We start from the raw sequence: 17,026 nt of genomic DNA, 5'->3' as shown, positions 1-17,026 counted from the left end.
TCAGAAAATGATTTTAAGTATTAGCACCTACATTGTAAATAACTCAAAATTCGATTTACACTTGAAGAAAAGCCACGCTCACTCAACCAAGTGGTCCTGTATTCTTCCATTTTTAAATATTTCAGTAAAGCACCAAGAGGGAAAGAGAGTAACACATTAGTATCAGTAAGGTCTGTCCTCAGCTGCATGACGACATAAGACCAAGCATCTCCCTGGGACAGAACTCAAAGGATCAGTTTTCCAGCACACCTCCAATCACTTCAGTTTTAGTTATTTAAGGTGGAAAATTCTATGCAAATTTCTAAAACCCATCCAGCTACACGTTAGTTTATTAAACCAAAGTTGACCTGTGATGCAATTAGGATTTGACATTTTTCCATACTTAGTTCACAAGTTTATTATGAAAAACACTGCAGCTCTGTCCTGCAGTAACATTGTTTTACAGAAAAAAACAGTTCTGTTCAAAGTAATTCACTATCCTTGGACAATTACAAGGGACAATATGGTAGGGCAAAGAGTGGAAGAGGGAACTGAGTGCAGACAAAAAAAAAAAATCAATACAATTAAATTAAACAGTATTCCCTGAAAATAAAACAAACAAACAGTTTCAGAACAAATATGAGGCCTTGGTACTTATTTTAAAAATGTTCTTTAAGCTTCAATGATTGTTTGCTGCTACCCTTATCTACAGTCATGCTGAATAAAGCTATAGCTAAATGGAAAGTTAAATGTATTCACGAGGTGTTAATGTCTACATCTTATTATTTGCAGTCTCTCAGAGAAAGCAAAAGTAACTACAAATAGCGCTATGCCAGAAACTGGTTTCTTGACCAACAATGTTGCTTCAGCATGCAATGAACTGATTCATTCTAAAGTGGTCACAGTTGTTGACGACAAGAGGCTTTGTATTTGAATATGGCACGTCTTTTGGTCCATGTGAAAACAAGTTTGAATGTTAAATATTTTCTGACACTTTGGAGTTACTGTTGCTCTTCCCATTTTCTTCAGGTCAACATATGGTTCATGGCAATACTGTACAGGTCTAAAATCTCTTTACAGGAAGTAGTCTGGGGTGCGACGAGTCACATGCGGTTCACCTCTGCGCGGTGCTGGATCAAACTGCAAACTGAAAAGCACAGACATTAATGAAACTGCACGAGTCCCATTTACATGCAAGTATGTTTTATATGTGAAGTGCAGCAGCAGCAGTCTTAACACAGGTACAATTAAAGTCTTCTAGAACGAGCATTCAACTTCTTCCACTCCTCCTAGCAGGTATTTATAACCCCCATATTTTAAACTTCTCTTACGGTTACTGTGAAGAACTGGAGAGAAATTAACCTTAGCTTTAAGACTCAAACTGGTCAAACTTTAGCATATTTTAGAGAGATAAAGTCTCCAGTAACTGTGAAAGGGAGCAGTTTACACAATGCTTTTGCCTCATTTACTAGTAAAGTCGCTGCTGAGGTAGTTAATTAGAAATCCCATATAAAAAAGCAGACATCCTAACATCCGAAGAACTCAAAGATTCCAAGTTTCTTGCCCTAGACTGATAGGAGGGCAGTATCTCAGACGTGACAGTACTCCTACTCTGAAATCACATACCTCTACAGTATTTCATTAAACTCATTACACAAAACAAAACCGAGGAGTCATCTTGGTTGAATGCAACAACTGCTCCAGATATTTGACTGCAAGATTTTAGATGCAACTAACCCAACAATTCCAACATTCACTTCACCTCCCAAAAGCATATAGGGGGAAACCCCCCATACCTTAACGTGGTAATTAAGTGGGATCTTGCTACAGCAGTTATCTTAAAATCATAAGTAATGCAGTTCTCATTTTTAAACATACTTACAAGGAGTATTTTAGAGTATCATCAAGTTCCATAATTGCAGCCTGGTTGCCACAACGGTAACAATAGTTTGGAGCGCTGAAAATCGTTACTACATTCCGATCATGGCACCAGTTGTACCCCTGAAAAAGGGAAAAAAAAAATTATGACAACCAAGTTAATTTGTTGTACCCCATATAAACATCTGACTAGTAATGCACAAAACCCTAAGTGACATTTGTAGTGTCATTTTAAGTAAGATTAAGGCTGTATCTTTGTCTTCTTGAGAGAAAAAGGGTAAAAAGGAATTCTGGCCTTCATGTGTTGCTTACTAGTAAGCACGAGCTAAAGATATTTATTAAGAAAACCAGCAAGAATTGTCCATTGCATTAGCATTAAAAAATTAAAACGGCACTTCAGCAGTACACAATCTATTCTAAACCTTCAGCTGTGCTTGCCAAAACCAGAATCAAGGCATACATTTAGAAATCTTAACTGCCAGGGATAACTAGAGACTACGAACCAAAAACAGTCATCCAAGGTAAAAAGGAAAAATACATCTTTTTTTCAAAGCACAAGCATTTATGTGCATTTCCTTACCGAGGGCCTCAGCATTTACGTTTAAGAACCCTTTTACCTACACAGAAATGCAGTACCACATCCACTACTGAAGTCTGTTTTGGAACATGACTGTAAATTTTCAGAAAATAGGCCAAAATAAAGGTTACTCTACTGTCAAACTGAGAATCTCCTTTAGTAGCACATGAACACTGTCAGAGTTTCTGGAACACTCTCAGCTGGATCATGAGTTGTCACAGCAGCATATGCACCTCTCTGACATGCAGAGTACGGTATTAATGGACCAACTATACAATCAAAAGTTTAAAGGCACAGGCTATCCTGCTTACCTCCATTACCAACTGATGAGCTCTTGAAACCAACGTAAGGCCATTAGCATGGTTAAAGGTTTCTGAAATATCCTGTCCAAATGTATAACCTGCACCTCGAGGAGAAATTCCCCAGCCACCACGATCATCTGGATCTGACCATAGCAAGTCACACATTGGACCCTAGAAGAGATGTAGATGTTTCGGAAACAGAACGCAAAAAAACCAAAACCAAACAAAACCACAGAAAACCTGCACATAAGCCACCCCTGCACAACTTGTTGCAGCACGTCTTTTAAGACTTAAAAAACCCCCAAACTCGTCTGTCTTTAGGCAAGCACATGCCCCTTATTTGCCTTCAAAGAACTAAACGAGAACAGGAAGACAGACACTTTCATATTGCTAAGTTGGTTTGAATTTCATTTTCGGTCTGTGTACTCAAAGTCCCCATATACATGCTGAATCATGAATCCCATGAGTTTAGAAAATTATTTTTCAGTACCTCATGGGGAACTTCCTGCAAGCGATCAAGTGCTCTGATGTGATCCAGTGTATCTATCGATGGAGAGAGGCCACCATGTAGACAGAAAATCTGGAAGAGTTAAATAGATGAAGTTTATCTCATTCATTTACATTAATTGTAAGAGTGCAATTGTAATTTTCTAGTGTAAATGATTAGGAGAAAATCTGCAAAAGATCCCTTTAAAGCCAAGAGCTGATAGTATAGTTTTAATAGCTTCCTTTACAACTAGTAACATTTAACTTTGTCAAATATTAACGTACCTGGCCATCCACCAAGGCAGTTAGAGGCAAGTAATCAAAAAGGTCTGTAAAGTATTTCCAAACATTTGCATTTCCATATTTTCTTAAACATTCATCATAGAAACCATATACTTGTGTGATTTGCCTGCTTTCATGGTTCCCTCGAAGAATTGTGATACGTTCACGGTAACGGACCTAAACATTAACAGTTTATTTTAGAGGCATTAAAATATGTATGTCTTCCTAAAAAACAGAGTTTGCACCCCTCACCCCCCCTTCACATGTCAATAAATACCAAACACTTTTCAAGATGAAGATTCCATTATAACCTTTGAGAAAAGAAGGGATAATTCAGCCAAATCTTCAGCTGCCAAATACTTTTGAAATTAATTACAAATTTTATTCATCGTTCCTAGTGAACTTCACTACACCCCTGCATCAAACTGATATCTACAAGCAAATTCTTAAATACCACTACTTCGGCAGGTAGCAAATAAATACAGCACTCATTTAAGAAAAAAATTAGGCTTGCATATGAACATTTGATTTTTTCAGAAGTATCTTCGAAAACTATGCCAACGTTTCAGTTTTTGTACCTAGAACACCAATGTAGTGCAAATCATAACAGATATTAAGTGTAGTCAGGATAGTAATTATATGCATTTCATACAGAACTATACAGCTGAGAAGAAAAGTTACCTTAAGAGCTACAAGCAATGTGACTGTTTCGACTGAATAATAGCCTCTGTCAACATAGTCCCCCATAAACAAATAGTTTGTGTCTGGTGATTTGCCTCCAATTCTGAAAAGTTCCATGAGGTCGTGAAATTGTCCGTGGACATCTCCACAGACTGTGACTGGACATCGCACTTCTTGTACATTAGATTCTTTTGTCAAAATTTCTTTAGCCTATAAAACAAAACACATATAAATTGTCAATTTGTCTATGAACAGTCAAAGTACGCTCTACCACTTCCAGCTCTCTACTACCTGCTCTCTTTATGAACTCCTGTCCCCTGCTTGTCTGAAGTGCTTGAGATAAACATTATCTTTACTTAAAATAAGATTTTGCTTTATGCAACCCTGTATTAGTAACAAAAATTTGGTTTGGTGGTTTTTTCCCCCTCCTTGAGGAGGGTATTTCAGAATTAATTTCCAGCATAAGAAAAACATCAGACTTTCTACAATAACGGTTCTGTGAAGCATAAACCAGCAATTATCACTGCTGGAACTGAAGACGTTCACAAGTATTTGGAAAAATTAAAATTAAAAATCATGTTAATGTCTTATCTCCAACCCTTCAAAAGCCTGAACTCAGGCATGGCCAAAACTGACACTCTCCCTCTGGGAGGTGAGCACAGCCATATCAGCGCCCAGGGTGCTCTACACTGCAGACACCTTGCTTCAGAAGACTGTTTGCCACCCATCTATACATACATCTTTGAATGCAATGGCAAAGGTTCTACATGAAGCAGAAGCAAGAACGTAACTAACATCCAGTGGTACCAGCCACTGCAGAGCAGGTGGATTACCTGCAGAAGCTTCCTGAACAAGTTTTCTGTTTAAGTACATGAGTAACGCCGAGTCGTGTCTTTATAAACTAAAGTAGGGAAAACATCTCTGACACCACCATTTTTTTCCAAAAACTGTATACATTAAAGTTGCAGGAAAAGGCAATGTACATGAAGAAGCACAAGCTAAAAACAGCATTAGAAAGATGATTTTGAAATAACGCAAGAATTCCTTACTGCCATCACACTGCCAGTTGTTACAATTTGTTCTCAGAATAGTCACCAAACATGTGCCACAATAATTTTCTAAATCAAGAGGGTATTAAAAATATATATAGTAACAAGTTTACAAATTCCCATCTACAAAGATTTCCATGCCTTTCAACTGCTAACGTTCCTATTCAGAAAGGATCCCTTTTTACCTCATTCCCAGAACAACAAGAGAATATATAAAAACCGTCCTGTATTTTATAACCCAGTGTGTCTACAAGACTTGCAGAAACAGCACCAAATACCACCTATGCACAGGCCACACAATCCAAAAAAACTCTGAAGCACACACCAGCATGAGACACAGACAGAAGTGCAACACTGTGTTCATTTTAGGGTCACTTTCTTAACTTTCTCAAACCTAACCTGACAACTAAAGCAGAATACTCATTTTTGGGGGCTTCTGCTCAGCAAAGTAGTAGTTTGAGAAGCTAGAAAAAAATCATCATAATCTGAAGAGCATCGTATTTTAAAAGATTAGGAAAGAAAAGATTTGAATTAAAATCTAAACAGTACATTAAATATTGGGTATTGACATGAACCCAACTATTAAGAAACATGCTGCTGTGTCCAAGTTTCCACCCTATTCATGAAGCCATTAGCAGGAGACTGACTGACACTCCCACCCCCAAAAGTGGTGTCTCACTGCTGCTGCACATTGTCCAGGCTAACCACCACAGTCACTGCTTCATAGAAGGAAAGTGCCAGCAACACATAGTTTAATGATGGAGACTCATGAAATCCAACATTTCATTCAACACCAGCAAGAACTGCAAAAATGCCATTGTGGTTGAGCACCCTGCACAACACAGAGCTTTAGATATTACAGCATGAGCAACAGAGTTAAATCATTCTGCAGACATATTTACATGAAAAGTCAATCTCATATGACAGTTTCCACTCATGCTGTGCCTAGTACTAAAGATAGGTCATTGCTGGCTTGTGGTAGACGCTAAAAGTGTAGATTTATTTTAAGATAGCCTGACTTACATTCATTTTAATGCAGTGAAGCTCACCGGATGTTTTGAAGGTGTTTTAACAGACTTAGCCTCTTAATACACTGTTAAACTCTGAAGCATTAGCCATATTAATTCTCCTTTTGACAGGAAACGTTACAGATGCTTATAGTGCTTCGATACAAAATGACGTACTCCTTTTATTAGAATGCTTTCTACCACCATATTTTCTTAACACAATGGAAGCACTGCACAAAGAACACACCATTTATTTTTCATCAAAGGTATGCAACGTTTATGCTGACTGAGATTAAAATGGCATAGTTCTCAGCATCAGAGCTGTTGCTTCCTCAGTTTTTGAAATATTAAATCACTCAGATAATATGCACATGACCAAACACCTAGATAAGTCAAACAGCTACTCTGATGGAAAAAGACTGTTCCAGGTCAACTTGCAAAACAGCAATCTCTATTTAAATCCTGCAATGGAGGAATGCTGTTGCAAGGATTTCAGTATTTCCACATTCTGAAACAGGTTTTGTGAAATACTGCATTATGAACTGCTTAGTCCATTTACAGTCTTACCATGTCCCATAGCATTAACAGTGGCATATACTGAACTGCTTAAGCAGTGTACTTCCTGCTACAGAAGAGGTTCAGCAGAGCTGAAAGTGGAAACAGTAACACCCTGAAAACAAGCCACCAACCCATGGTCCCCAGTCCATCAACCATACCCAAATTTCCACATTAAATGCATTCTTATAAAAGGGTAAAGCAAAAAGTTTTAATATTCTGTAATATAACAAAAACGCAAGTTGGCAAGACAACAGTATGTGCAATGCTACAATTTCACAATGGCAAGCTATCACTAACACTATTACTGAAGTACCCGTGACCCTAACTTTGTACTGCACTACCCACCACCATGTGTAACCTCATCTGGTTCCACTCCCTTTTTGTTGATCCTTTCCCTGAGATCCACAATGATGCTACTTGCTCAGCCACGTCATACAACTCCCTCCCAGTCCATCCTCTGCCCCCCACAAACTGGATTTCCCACCAGCAGCTCTCCTACACTTCCTCATGGAAAGGAAGCAGTAAAGCATTTTTCAGCAGAAGACAAGAGTCCTCCTTGGGCAAATCACCTGATGAAGGAGAACCAAGAAGAGACACACACACCAGATTCCTTGTACTTCCAAAACCCAGCGACCTATTTATTCAAAGGATAATAGTGCAACACTCTGTAGTATTTTGACATCAACGTTTTGAAAGAGCCAGGTTTCATTGCCTATCACCAGGATAAACAATTATGCAATTCTGAAAAACATTTTTCTGAACACTTATTAGTGCTTTTGTTTTTCAGTCTTTTTTCCAGTTCTTACCGATTCTTAATATTAAGACAACCCTGAACATCTATGCCTTCAGTCCCTGTAAGTACCCCACATGACAAAAAGTTTAACTTGTGGTGGTATTCTAAGATTTGAAGTAGATTAACTTCAGCAAAAGCTTGCTATCAACAGCCTACTACATTACAGTTATAAGACCCTGTCTCCAAATCAGCTTAACTATTTTTTCAGCATTACACACTCTTGGGTTTCAAAGTGATAACAGATACAGATTAAGACTGAAAAGAACCCACTACTTCAAATTGATAAATGCTAATTTTACAGCCAAACACCAGTAAAGTCTAATGCAGAGAAAACACGTAGCTGTAAGACCTAGTTGCACAAGAAGAGCGTAAGAACCACCAAGTAAAATACTGTCATGTACAAGTGCTGAGGTGGAAAGGCACAAATTTTACTTAAAGCAACCTCAAAGTTAAAACCAGCACACATAAAATACACTTCAGCTTAGTCATAGTGACTGGCATTCATTCCTATTTGATACATGAAATATTGCCTTACTCATCCATTTCGCTGGAAAGAGGCAACTTGTACAATCCCAGAACACCCAAAAGACAAGAATAAAACCAGTATTGGTTTCAACACACAAGAAACCAACAATTTTTCACTTTATTGTAAAGCAAGTAGCACTGCATAAAAATGCAACCTAGTATTTAAGAATTAAAACATTCCTGGACTGCTGCACATCTTCTAAACGGCCAGATGAACAGTAAAGCACTGTTTTGTTGCCTTTGTTTACAAAAGGCATCTTTTGTGCAAAACACTGTTCTTAAAATACAAAGATTAGCTTCATTGTTTTGAGACAATGTGAGATACAAGTGTAAACTGTGTTTTATGATGAACAGTCAGGGATAAGAATTAAATTGTACGACCATACGATTTTTAGATCTTCACAATTTTGTTTAATGAGATGCAGGGGTTGTTTGTACCCAGAGGCATCTCCTATTTCCCTTGTTCCCTGCATGTTTTTATCCTATATGCCACAGTTTAAGGCTCAGAGTCAAGTCCCGTAAAGGCTATAATCCATCCGTTCTCTTTCTCAACTCACTCTACGCTAAGGACAAGCAAGTTTCCCTCATGAGGAGAGTACATGATCACCCTCGCCTCACAGAATTAATTTCAAGTAGTCCATTTCTAAAAAATCCTCTGAATTAATCTGTACCCAAATTCCTTTGTGTTTCTAGAACATACCAGGTATTTCTCAATTTCTCCTACTCCTTCTTAGGTCCATACATTCTAGCAGGAGCTCTGACAACTCAAACCAAGTAGCTACCCTGAAAAATTCTGGGGCACATAAAAAAAAAAAAAAAAAAAAAAAGGCAGTAAACATCACTATGGCTTTGTAGAATTGTAGATCAATGCTTGAAACTGCTGCACAGCAGCAAACCACTGCTATAAAGCACTTATCAAAAGATTACCACTAACTCAGTAAAGGAAACACAACCATTATTTTCATTAGACAACATGGCTCCAAAGTCATGGTTGCAGATGGTAACGTGTCATTCTTGGCAGACCAGAATTCACACCTGCAACCCACCATGCTGTCTAGTAAAGTGTGCGTTAAGAAGCATCCACTGTAACCAAGGGAGGGAAAAAAAAAAAAAAAGGAAAAAAGGTAATTGTAGTTACCATAAAGATATTCTGACGAAATTGAAGACTTCAACCACACCCCTAACTTCCTGTCATCAAGATGCACAGGATATGACTAAAGGCACAATGACCAGCTAATTGGGATGAACACTGGTTTTAGCTGGCCTGGCCAAATATCGTGGCCTGGAAGAGATTCCAAGCAAAGTCATCCATTACAGTCAGCAAGTCTTCTGCAGAGGGAATACATTTGTTTCTTTCAGTTTAATGGTTCCCCCCATCCCTTACTTGCTGAGGGAAGAGTACATGTTCAGACAAAAGATGGGCTCACCATTTTTAGGGCAAACTGTATTTTCATTCGCTGTCTGACATTTTAAACAAACTAGAGAAATGAGGCTTCCAATATCACCCTTCTGTGAAGAAGGTACAACAGCAGTCAGATTACATATAACACAAATGGGAAACTGATTTATGCTGCACTTCAGAATCCACTAAGGAGTTCAATATGAATGTATAAGTAGGAACAAAATTAAAACACAAAGCTCCTCATTGACATTTAATTATTTAGTATTCCGAAGTATGTAAAACCAGGATTTCCATCCACACAGAAGCAGCCACAGCAGAAAAATACTCTTTTCCCAGGACAGAAACAGAAGATAACCAATCTGCTTTCTCTGGTTTCATGACTAGTGCCTACGCTTCTATTTCTAAGCTCTTTCACTACCAGTGATACTGAAGGTTTCAAAGTCAGTGAAGGAAAACAAGGCATACCTGGTCAGAGAATCACAGTGTAGCTCCTGGGAACATGGGTGTCATGATGTGGTCACTACATTCGTAGCCCTTAATTTTCTTGGGACAGGGTGAACAGAACTAACAAATTAACTTAAAAGTATCATTTCAATTCAAAGTGCACCAAATTAGCTATAAAAAGTTTAGTAGCTGATGTTATCACTGACAGTATTTGTCATATACACTGATGTATTCGTTAGAGAACAAGAACAGGCAATTAAGTAGCCAAAAAAACATAAAATATGATCTGCTTTGTACTCTCAAAACACACAAAGTACCCTTCTTCACTGCTCTGCAATTCAGCAACAACTGGGCCCTTACTCTTCCAGTAATTTGTTTGGTTAGAAGAGGACAGTTAAACACAAGATGTTAGCCAACCAAAAGACCAATACTAATGCCAGCACTGCATGCAAGATTAAATGACACAACCACCTTCCTTTTTCTCATGCAAATCCTAGAAGGTCTACAAGAAAGCATGCAGGCAGTAAACTTTTGCCAAATAACCCTCTATTCCTTTGTATTACAAAGTAATGACTGACACCATTTGCAGTCTTGATAGTCCCCTCAATGCTTCAGTTTGGAAAAATCATTAGCAGTCTTACATACTCAGCATAACTGAAAGGAGTTTTCTTTCCCCCAGAGGCAGATTTGGGATAAGGAAAGGGGAACTACTATTTAAGTATCAGTGCTTGACAAGATCAGATGGAAAATGAGAATAGAAAGGGGCTCCTCTGAAGGAACTCAATATCATTATTTTGCTTCATACAAAAGACCTTCATGTCTTTAACTATAAATTAAAAGTAAAAAAAAGTCTAGAAGTCTTTTTTAAAAAATACAGGAGGCCAAATAGCTGAAGAAATCCTGATGCCTTCCTCTCTAGATGGAGTTCTGAAAAACACTGCAACAGCAGTAATGCATGAAGCTGACCACATATACAGAAATGGCCTTCAGTCCTGTCTGTAGACAAGCCGCATTCTATCATTCAGTCATTAAAAAAGAAAGAGGCTAAAGCTATTCCCCAGCTATTTGTGCCCAATATCTGTAAGTCCAGCTTCATGCAGTAAACTCAGAAGGTTTTTTAACTCTTTTGCTCAAGTAACTCCAACCACAGCTACATACAGTCACGTTAAAGGTACGGTCAGGATACCTGTTGGAGGATGGGGTGAGGCACATGTCTCAAAACTCAAGAAGTATAATTCAAAATCAAAAGCATGTAAGACCTATATTGGAAGGTATTTTCAATACACCCAGCAGAAATATTGGAAACCTGATTACTGAGCTCCAGTATTTATTCTTTAGCCAGGAATAAGCTGTTTTTCCAGCTTAACACACCACCTAAAGAAAAGGAACAGAGGGCAAGAACTGCGTTACTAAATGTAGGTGTAGTGTTTAAGAGTCCCTAAGCAAGGATGGAAATTCAGTCACTGCTCCTTTGATTCCCTTCACACAGCCTTTTGTACAGGGCCTCCTTAACTCGTGCCAGACACAGCCAGACAGGTTAGGTTATTACCCTGTTTAAGGCAACCCAGATGACTAACTGAAAATGGCTAGGGAGCAATCACAGAGCAGCACTGTCATCAGATCTAAGGAGGCAACAGCCTCACCACAGGTAGATTTGGAAGAGGACATCAATCTACAGCCTCATCTATGTCCTGAGCCTTAAATTGGTAGAACTCAAGTAGGAACTTGTCCGACTTACGAGTGCTCACTTCTGTTATCTTAAGCTATGCCCAAAATAGCTTTTAAAACAACACACACACACACAAAATCTTTCATTCCTATCCGATCACAACTAACGTAATTGAAAAAAGAAAACCTGAATGGCTAACTGCCAGCACAACTCAATTTTACGGAATTTCCTAGAATTGAAAAAAATTAGAAAGCTGCTCATGCTCACATGCAAGACTTAATTCTCATATGCACGTCAAAATGCTATAAATATTATCAGAACTAGATGAGAAGGCTAGGAAGGTAGATGCTTCAAGTGCATTTTGTGTAAAGAGACAATTTCCATTTTATATTACCAATCATCACCAAAAAAAACCCACATAACACTAGGAGTGAAAGGATTTTTTTTTTTTTGTGTAAGTATTCCAGAATAATCTAAAACCATTATTAAAATGTCACAAAAAGCTTTTCACAATACACCTGTAACTCTTCAGAGATGGAAGGTATAACTGTACGCACCATCAATGGCTCGATCCCTGGGTACATTCAACAAAGCAGCAAAGGAGTCCTAAACCATCTTCTCGTCTCCCACAGCCCCTGGAACAATCGAAGCTGGCAGTAGTTCAAGGGTTCCCTGGTTAGTGAATCCAGAAGCCAATGCAGTAGTAAGAAAGAACTAAAACACTGCACCTTCCAGACCCATGTTCCTTCCTCTTCTGCCGGGGATAGGTGTGCAGGGACACAGAATGTGTCCAATACACAGCCCACCACACAGAAACTCTCGCTAGCAGGGATTTCTGTTGAAGCAGGTTTTTTCAGTTGACTTACCGCAAGTTCAGACAGGAACATTCATTTTTACAATCACTTAGTCTGAAGACTAGTTGTATGTGATGGCTGCATGCAAAGATACAGGAATGCAAAAAGCTAGTTTATGGAAAAGCCCTTGCAGATGCAGCTGGGAACAGTTTAAAATATTCACTTCTGGCCAAAAATAATTGAAGAAAAGTAACTCCCCAACAGCAGAGGATACAGAGACAACATGTGCCTGTGTCTGAAAAGTGACGGGGCAACATCTCAGGGCAGTAATAGCTTAAAACACAGGAGTGAGATCCACAAAACTTGCCAGTCCTGTGCATGACAGGAACTGAACTTTGATTATAGGGACAGGGGTTTAACCCAAAAGGACGCTTCATCAGTAGCATACTGCCTTCCCCGAACTAAGACGCTTAATGTAAGCTGAATGAGAGTACAAGCAGCTCAAATGGTTGCAGTAGGTACATGCATGTTTGGTTAGTTGTCATCTGCAATTAGTCTCAGAAAATGTGATTTGGAAGATCCGGTGTTAAACAAAGGTGAAAGTTCTGCAACAGGAAAAAAAATTTAGAAAAACACACCATTAACAAGGTACATAGCAGAGATCAGTATGGCCTGGAAACATAATTATAGATTAGCAGCGATGACAAATCAAAACACAAATGTAACCAAGATCATTGTTACAGATCAAAAGCTGCAGGAGACAAGGCTTGAAACAAGGTTTCTCAAGTGCCTTTACCAGCATCAGCCCTTCACACAGTTTAAAAAAGGATACCTTCTGAAATAACCAATGGAGACTCTATCCACAAACTCAACTCATTCTTTTGTAACATTTTTAGACTGTCATCCCACCTTCCTGAGCAATGCACCACACCTCCACCTCCTGTGATAAAGGGTATTTATACACCAGTGAGGAGACAAGATCATTTCCCTCTACCTTCACACAAACATGGAAAAGAACATTACTCCAAAACAGCATCCTTTCATTCAAAATGGCCAGTGGAAAAACCCTCACCTGACAATAAAGGACTTCCTCTCCTCTGTTCACAGACAACAGTCAATAATTCATCATTAACAGGACAAACACTAGGGATACGTAACAGTGACTATATGGTGTACATTTTGACCACGTCTTCAAAAATTACGCTTACCAAATCCTTAAGCAAAGCACACACAATTGGTCACATAACCAGTGTGCCATAAAATAGCACATATTAAGCCTAGAATAACTTAACTGCCACTCAGAGGCTCCTATATTTTCAAATCATCAGTGAAAGCATTATGTATTATTCATGGTTACAAATTATTCCTAGACTTAGAAGACATTTCTGGCCTGTTAACCACCACCATCACCCAGGTAACTAGGCACAATGTTGGATGCACTAAGAAAGTTAACTGGGATGCAGGAATGGCCACACTTAATTATCATGTTTGTAAATAGCTGGTTTGTTCTTTAGGTATCAATACTGAAATACAAGAGAGCCCTCAGGCTTATTCTTATTAGACAGGCACCAGTCTGCACACATGATGTCCCAGCAGATCAAGAAATACCAGTCAGGAAGATCATCCAATCAGATAGTATTATGGGGGGAAAGCCCTCGCAAAGATATTTTTATTTATTTCTTTATTTTAACTAGCCCTAGTTACAACTCAGTGTGGTGAAGAATGACAGTTTATACCTAAGTAGGGTCTTTATCTGTCATTAGGAACAATAGCTATATTTCACACTGTCCTTAACACATTAAGCTATTTACAGAAAAACGTAACCTTTGGGTGTGATTATGTCCACGAAACTACTCAAGACAATCGGAACACGAAGCACAACTCTGCAAAGTTTCTGAGAATCAGTGCTGGAAGCACGGAAACACACTAAAGCAAACGCTGCCCTCTCAGCAGGAAGACACAGAATTCAACTAATGCCTGGCTTTCACTAACACAGCTTCTCACTTGATGGGGCCGAGACAACTTTATGGAAAACTCGACTTCAGGGGGCCTACTTCCAATTCCTTGCATCAGCAACCATGCAGAAACTCTTAACTACTCTTAGCAGGGAGTCCCAGTAAATCCACCTGTAGTTACCAGCACAAATCATTTTTTGTTAACATAAACAGCTACGAGGCTGTACTCCGTGAAGTGCTGACCGCAGATCAGCCAGAGAGGGAATTTCTGCTCAAGCACAGTATCGTGCTACCCAGAAAAATACTACTGTTGGTCTGGAGCTGGCTCATATCCACCCAGCTTGAGGTTGCTGCTAAATGGTATTTTTCAGGTAGACTTCTCTCACGCATTCTTGTGGTCTCTCATCTCAAAACACAGCAGTTAGACACACAACTTTCTGTGACCTTTCGTTTTCTCTACCATTATTTTGGTGACGAGCATCACACATCCAGAAACGCAGCTCATTTCCATTCCTCACTGGGAAAAAATGAAAATATCATCTTGCACAACAGTGATGACTGAGACTACAGTATCTTCTGTAAGGAATTTCTAGTGGTATGCCTACTCACCTATCTAAACTCCCAGTAAACTGAAAGCTTTTTGTACATTCCTCATGCTCCTGCAAGTTACCATGCAACCTTACAAAACACCCACACTCACATGGTATTCAGGACCCTGCATCAGCACCAGTTTATAAATGATGGTGAGTGGAACGCTCACCTCTCCAACAAAGTAATACAAGGAAGAAGCTGGACCGCTGTCATTTAGACAGCCACATGAAAAACAGTCAGGCAGTGACATTGCCACTTGCTTGCAACACAGTTTAAAATACACAGACTGTATCAAATGGTAACAATTTTAAGTTACTGAAATATCAGTGAACTAAAATTTGCACTCACCCTAAGCACCCGCCTCACCAAAACACACTGGAAGTTCTTTAATAAAGTTCATGGACAGTCCTCTGGAAACAATTTGCTTCCAAAACAAAGTGCTGTAGTATTTGAAGGCATGATGCCAAATTTAAAATAGTCTAATTACTTCTCGTGGCAGGTACGCAGGCTTCTTTAGAAGCCAGTATATCAATAACTTCCCATATTCTTCAATTTCCAGTCCCCGAACAGTCCACAAATATTACTTCCTTCAGTCTATAAATGCAGGAATACAGAAAACCTCTAGTAACCAAAAAAACTGCTCAGCTATTAAGTTAGCATCCAGCTGCATTTTGCAATTGGTTTCTAATTCTGGATGTACTAGGGCAAATTCTTCCTTCAGTTTCCAGAAGGCAATCTATCCTGGGCTGATTTTGAGACCTTCCTAAACTATAGATGTCTCAATCAACACAGTACTCTAAACATTTTCAATCCACTATCACAAAAATAGCTGGTGGCATGGGATCTCAACTGTCTATCCTGTGAATTTCCTGAAACCCAGAATCTTATTCACAGAAACCGAAGTTCTAAAGGCAACCTACCTTTTCGTCGATTATAAATGCATCTGTGCTTATTTATATGAGAAATGAAAAATCAAAGCCGTAACATTCAAGCAGCAGCTCTTCACCCCGTGTAATCTTCTACCAATTACCCTGAGCTTTTATTTTCATTGTAATAACTTACACTTTTTGGACTGCTTTAACATTTCAGCCGTATCATGAGAGCGCGTCGCGTTGATTCACTCGCGACCCCCCGCACAGGACGGGCGGCCGCGACCCTGCGGCGGGCACAGCTCCCCCGGCCCCAGGGAGGGAAAGGCGGCGGGGAAGGGCCGGGGCCGCCCGCCCGCCGCGTCCCCGGGATAGCGGCCCCGCTCGGGGGTCTCTCCCGACAATCCCGGCCGCGGCGCCATTTTAGGAGGCGATGAAAAGGCGGGAGGCGGAGCCAGGCACCCAGCGCAGCGAGAGGGGGCGCGGATCCGCCCGCGGAGGGGCCGCGGCTCGCCCGGCGCCCCGGCCCCGCTACCCCCGCCGGCGGCTCGGGCGCCAGCCAGCCCCGCGGCGCCGCCCGCCAGGTCCCGGCACCTCATCCCGCGGCCCGCCCGTCTCGCCGGCCGGGCGAGAGGCGCCTCCCCCGCCCGGCAGCACCTTCCCGGGCGCCCGCCTTCCCACCGAGAGGCCGCCTGGGCCCCGCGGGCAGCCCCCGCCGGGCGCCGCCTCTCCGCAGCGCCCCGGCCCCGGGCCCCCACCCTCCGCCCCTCACTCGCCGGCAGGGAGCGGCCCCGCCGCCGCCCGCTCGCCGCCCCTCACCTTCTCGCAGAGGCTCTTCACCTGCCCCTCGGAGAGCTGCTTGCACTCGTTGAGCTGCTCCACCCACTGGTCGAGCTCCTTGGTGAAGACCTTCTCCTCCATCCCGCTCTCCCCCGCCTCACCGGCTGCCGCCGCACCACCCCGGAGGCCCCTGCGATCCGCGCTCCCAACGACAGCGGCCGCGACGCGGCAGGACGGGCGGGCGAGTGCGGAAGCGGCCCGGAGCGCTGCGAGTGGGGCGGCCGGCGCGGCGCCCTCCGCTGCTGCAGCTCTGCCGCCCGCTGCCTCGCACCAGACCGTGTAATGGCCGCCGCTCCTGACGTCACCGCCTCGGCTTCCACTACGGGGAGGGGGGGAGACGCCACG

The 17,026-nt window shown here is 41.1% G+C and overlaps 1 protein-coding gene across 1 annotated transcript; it reads right to left on the bottom strand.

The window, feature by feature from the left end:
• Positions 1–381: 381 nt before the first annotated feature.
• Positions 382–16,982, bottom strand: PPP2CA (protein phosphatase 2 catalytic subunit alpha). Its single transcript, XM_056348508.1, has 7 exons — positions 16,661–16,982; positions 4,186–4,395; positions 3,508–3,681; positions 3,227–3,316; positions 2,746–2,907; positions 1,862–1,980; positions 382–1,126 (listed from the first exon to the last, which is right to left on the bottom strand). Exons 1-7 carry the CDS (start codon positions 16,760–16,762, stop codon positions 1,054–1,056), a joined length of 930 nt encoding a protein of 309 aa, XP_056204483.1. The 5' UTR covers positions 16,763–16,982; the 3' UTR covers positions 382–1,053.
• Between the last annotated feature and the right edge of the window lie 44 nt (positions 16,983–17,026).

Source organism: Falco biarmicus, chromosome 8, assembly GCF_023638135.1.
Source record: "Falco biarmicus isolate bFalBia1 chromosome 8, bFalBia1.pri, whole genome shotgun sequence".
NCBI lineage: Eukaryota > Metazoa > Chordata > Aves > Falconiformes > Falconidae > Falco > Falco biarmicus.
Note: the sequence above shows the minus strand (reverse complement) of the source record. Positions and strands in the feature narration are given on the sequence as shown.

Excerpts from the sequence above, each read along its gene's own strand:
- PPP2CA (XM_056348508.1), bottom strand. The coding sequence starts at position 16,762 with ATGGAGGAGAAGGTCTTCACCAAGGAGCTCGACCAGTGGGTGGAGCAG. Across the intron at positions 4,396-16,660 it reads TGAAGAGCCTCTGCGAGAAG|GCTAAAGAAATTTTGACAAA; the intron begins GTGAGGGGCGGC and ends TTTGTTTTATAG. Across the intron at positions 1,981-2,745 it reads CTCATCAGTTGGTAATGGAG|GGGTACAACTGGTGCCATGA; the intron begins GTAAGCAGGATA and ends TCCCTTTTTCAG.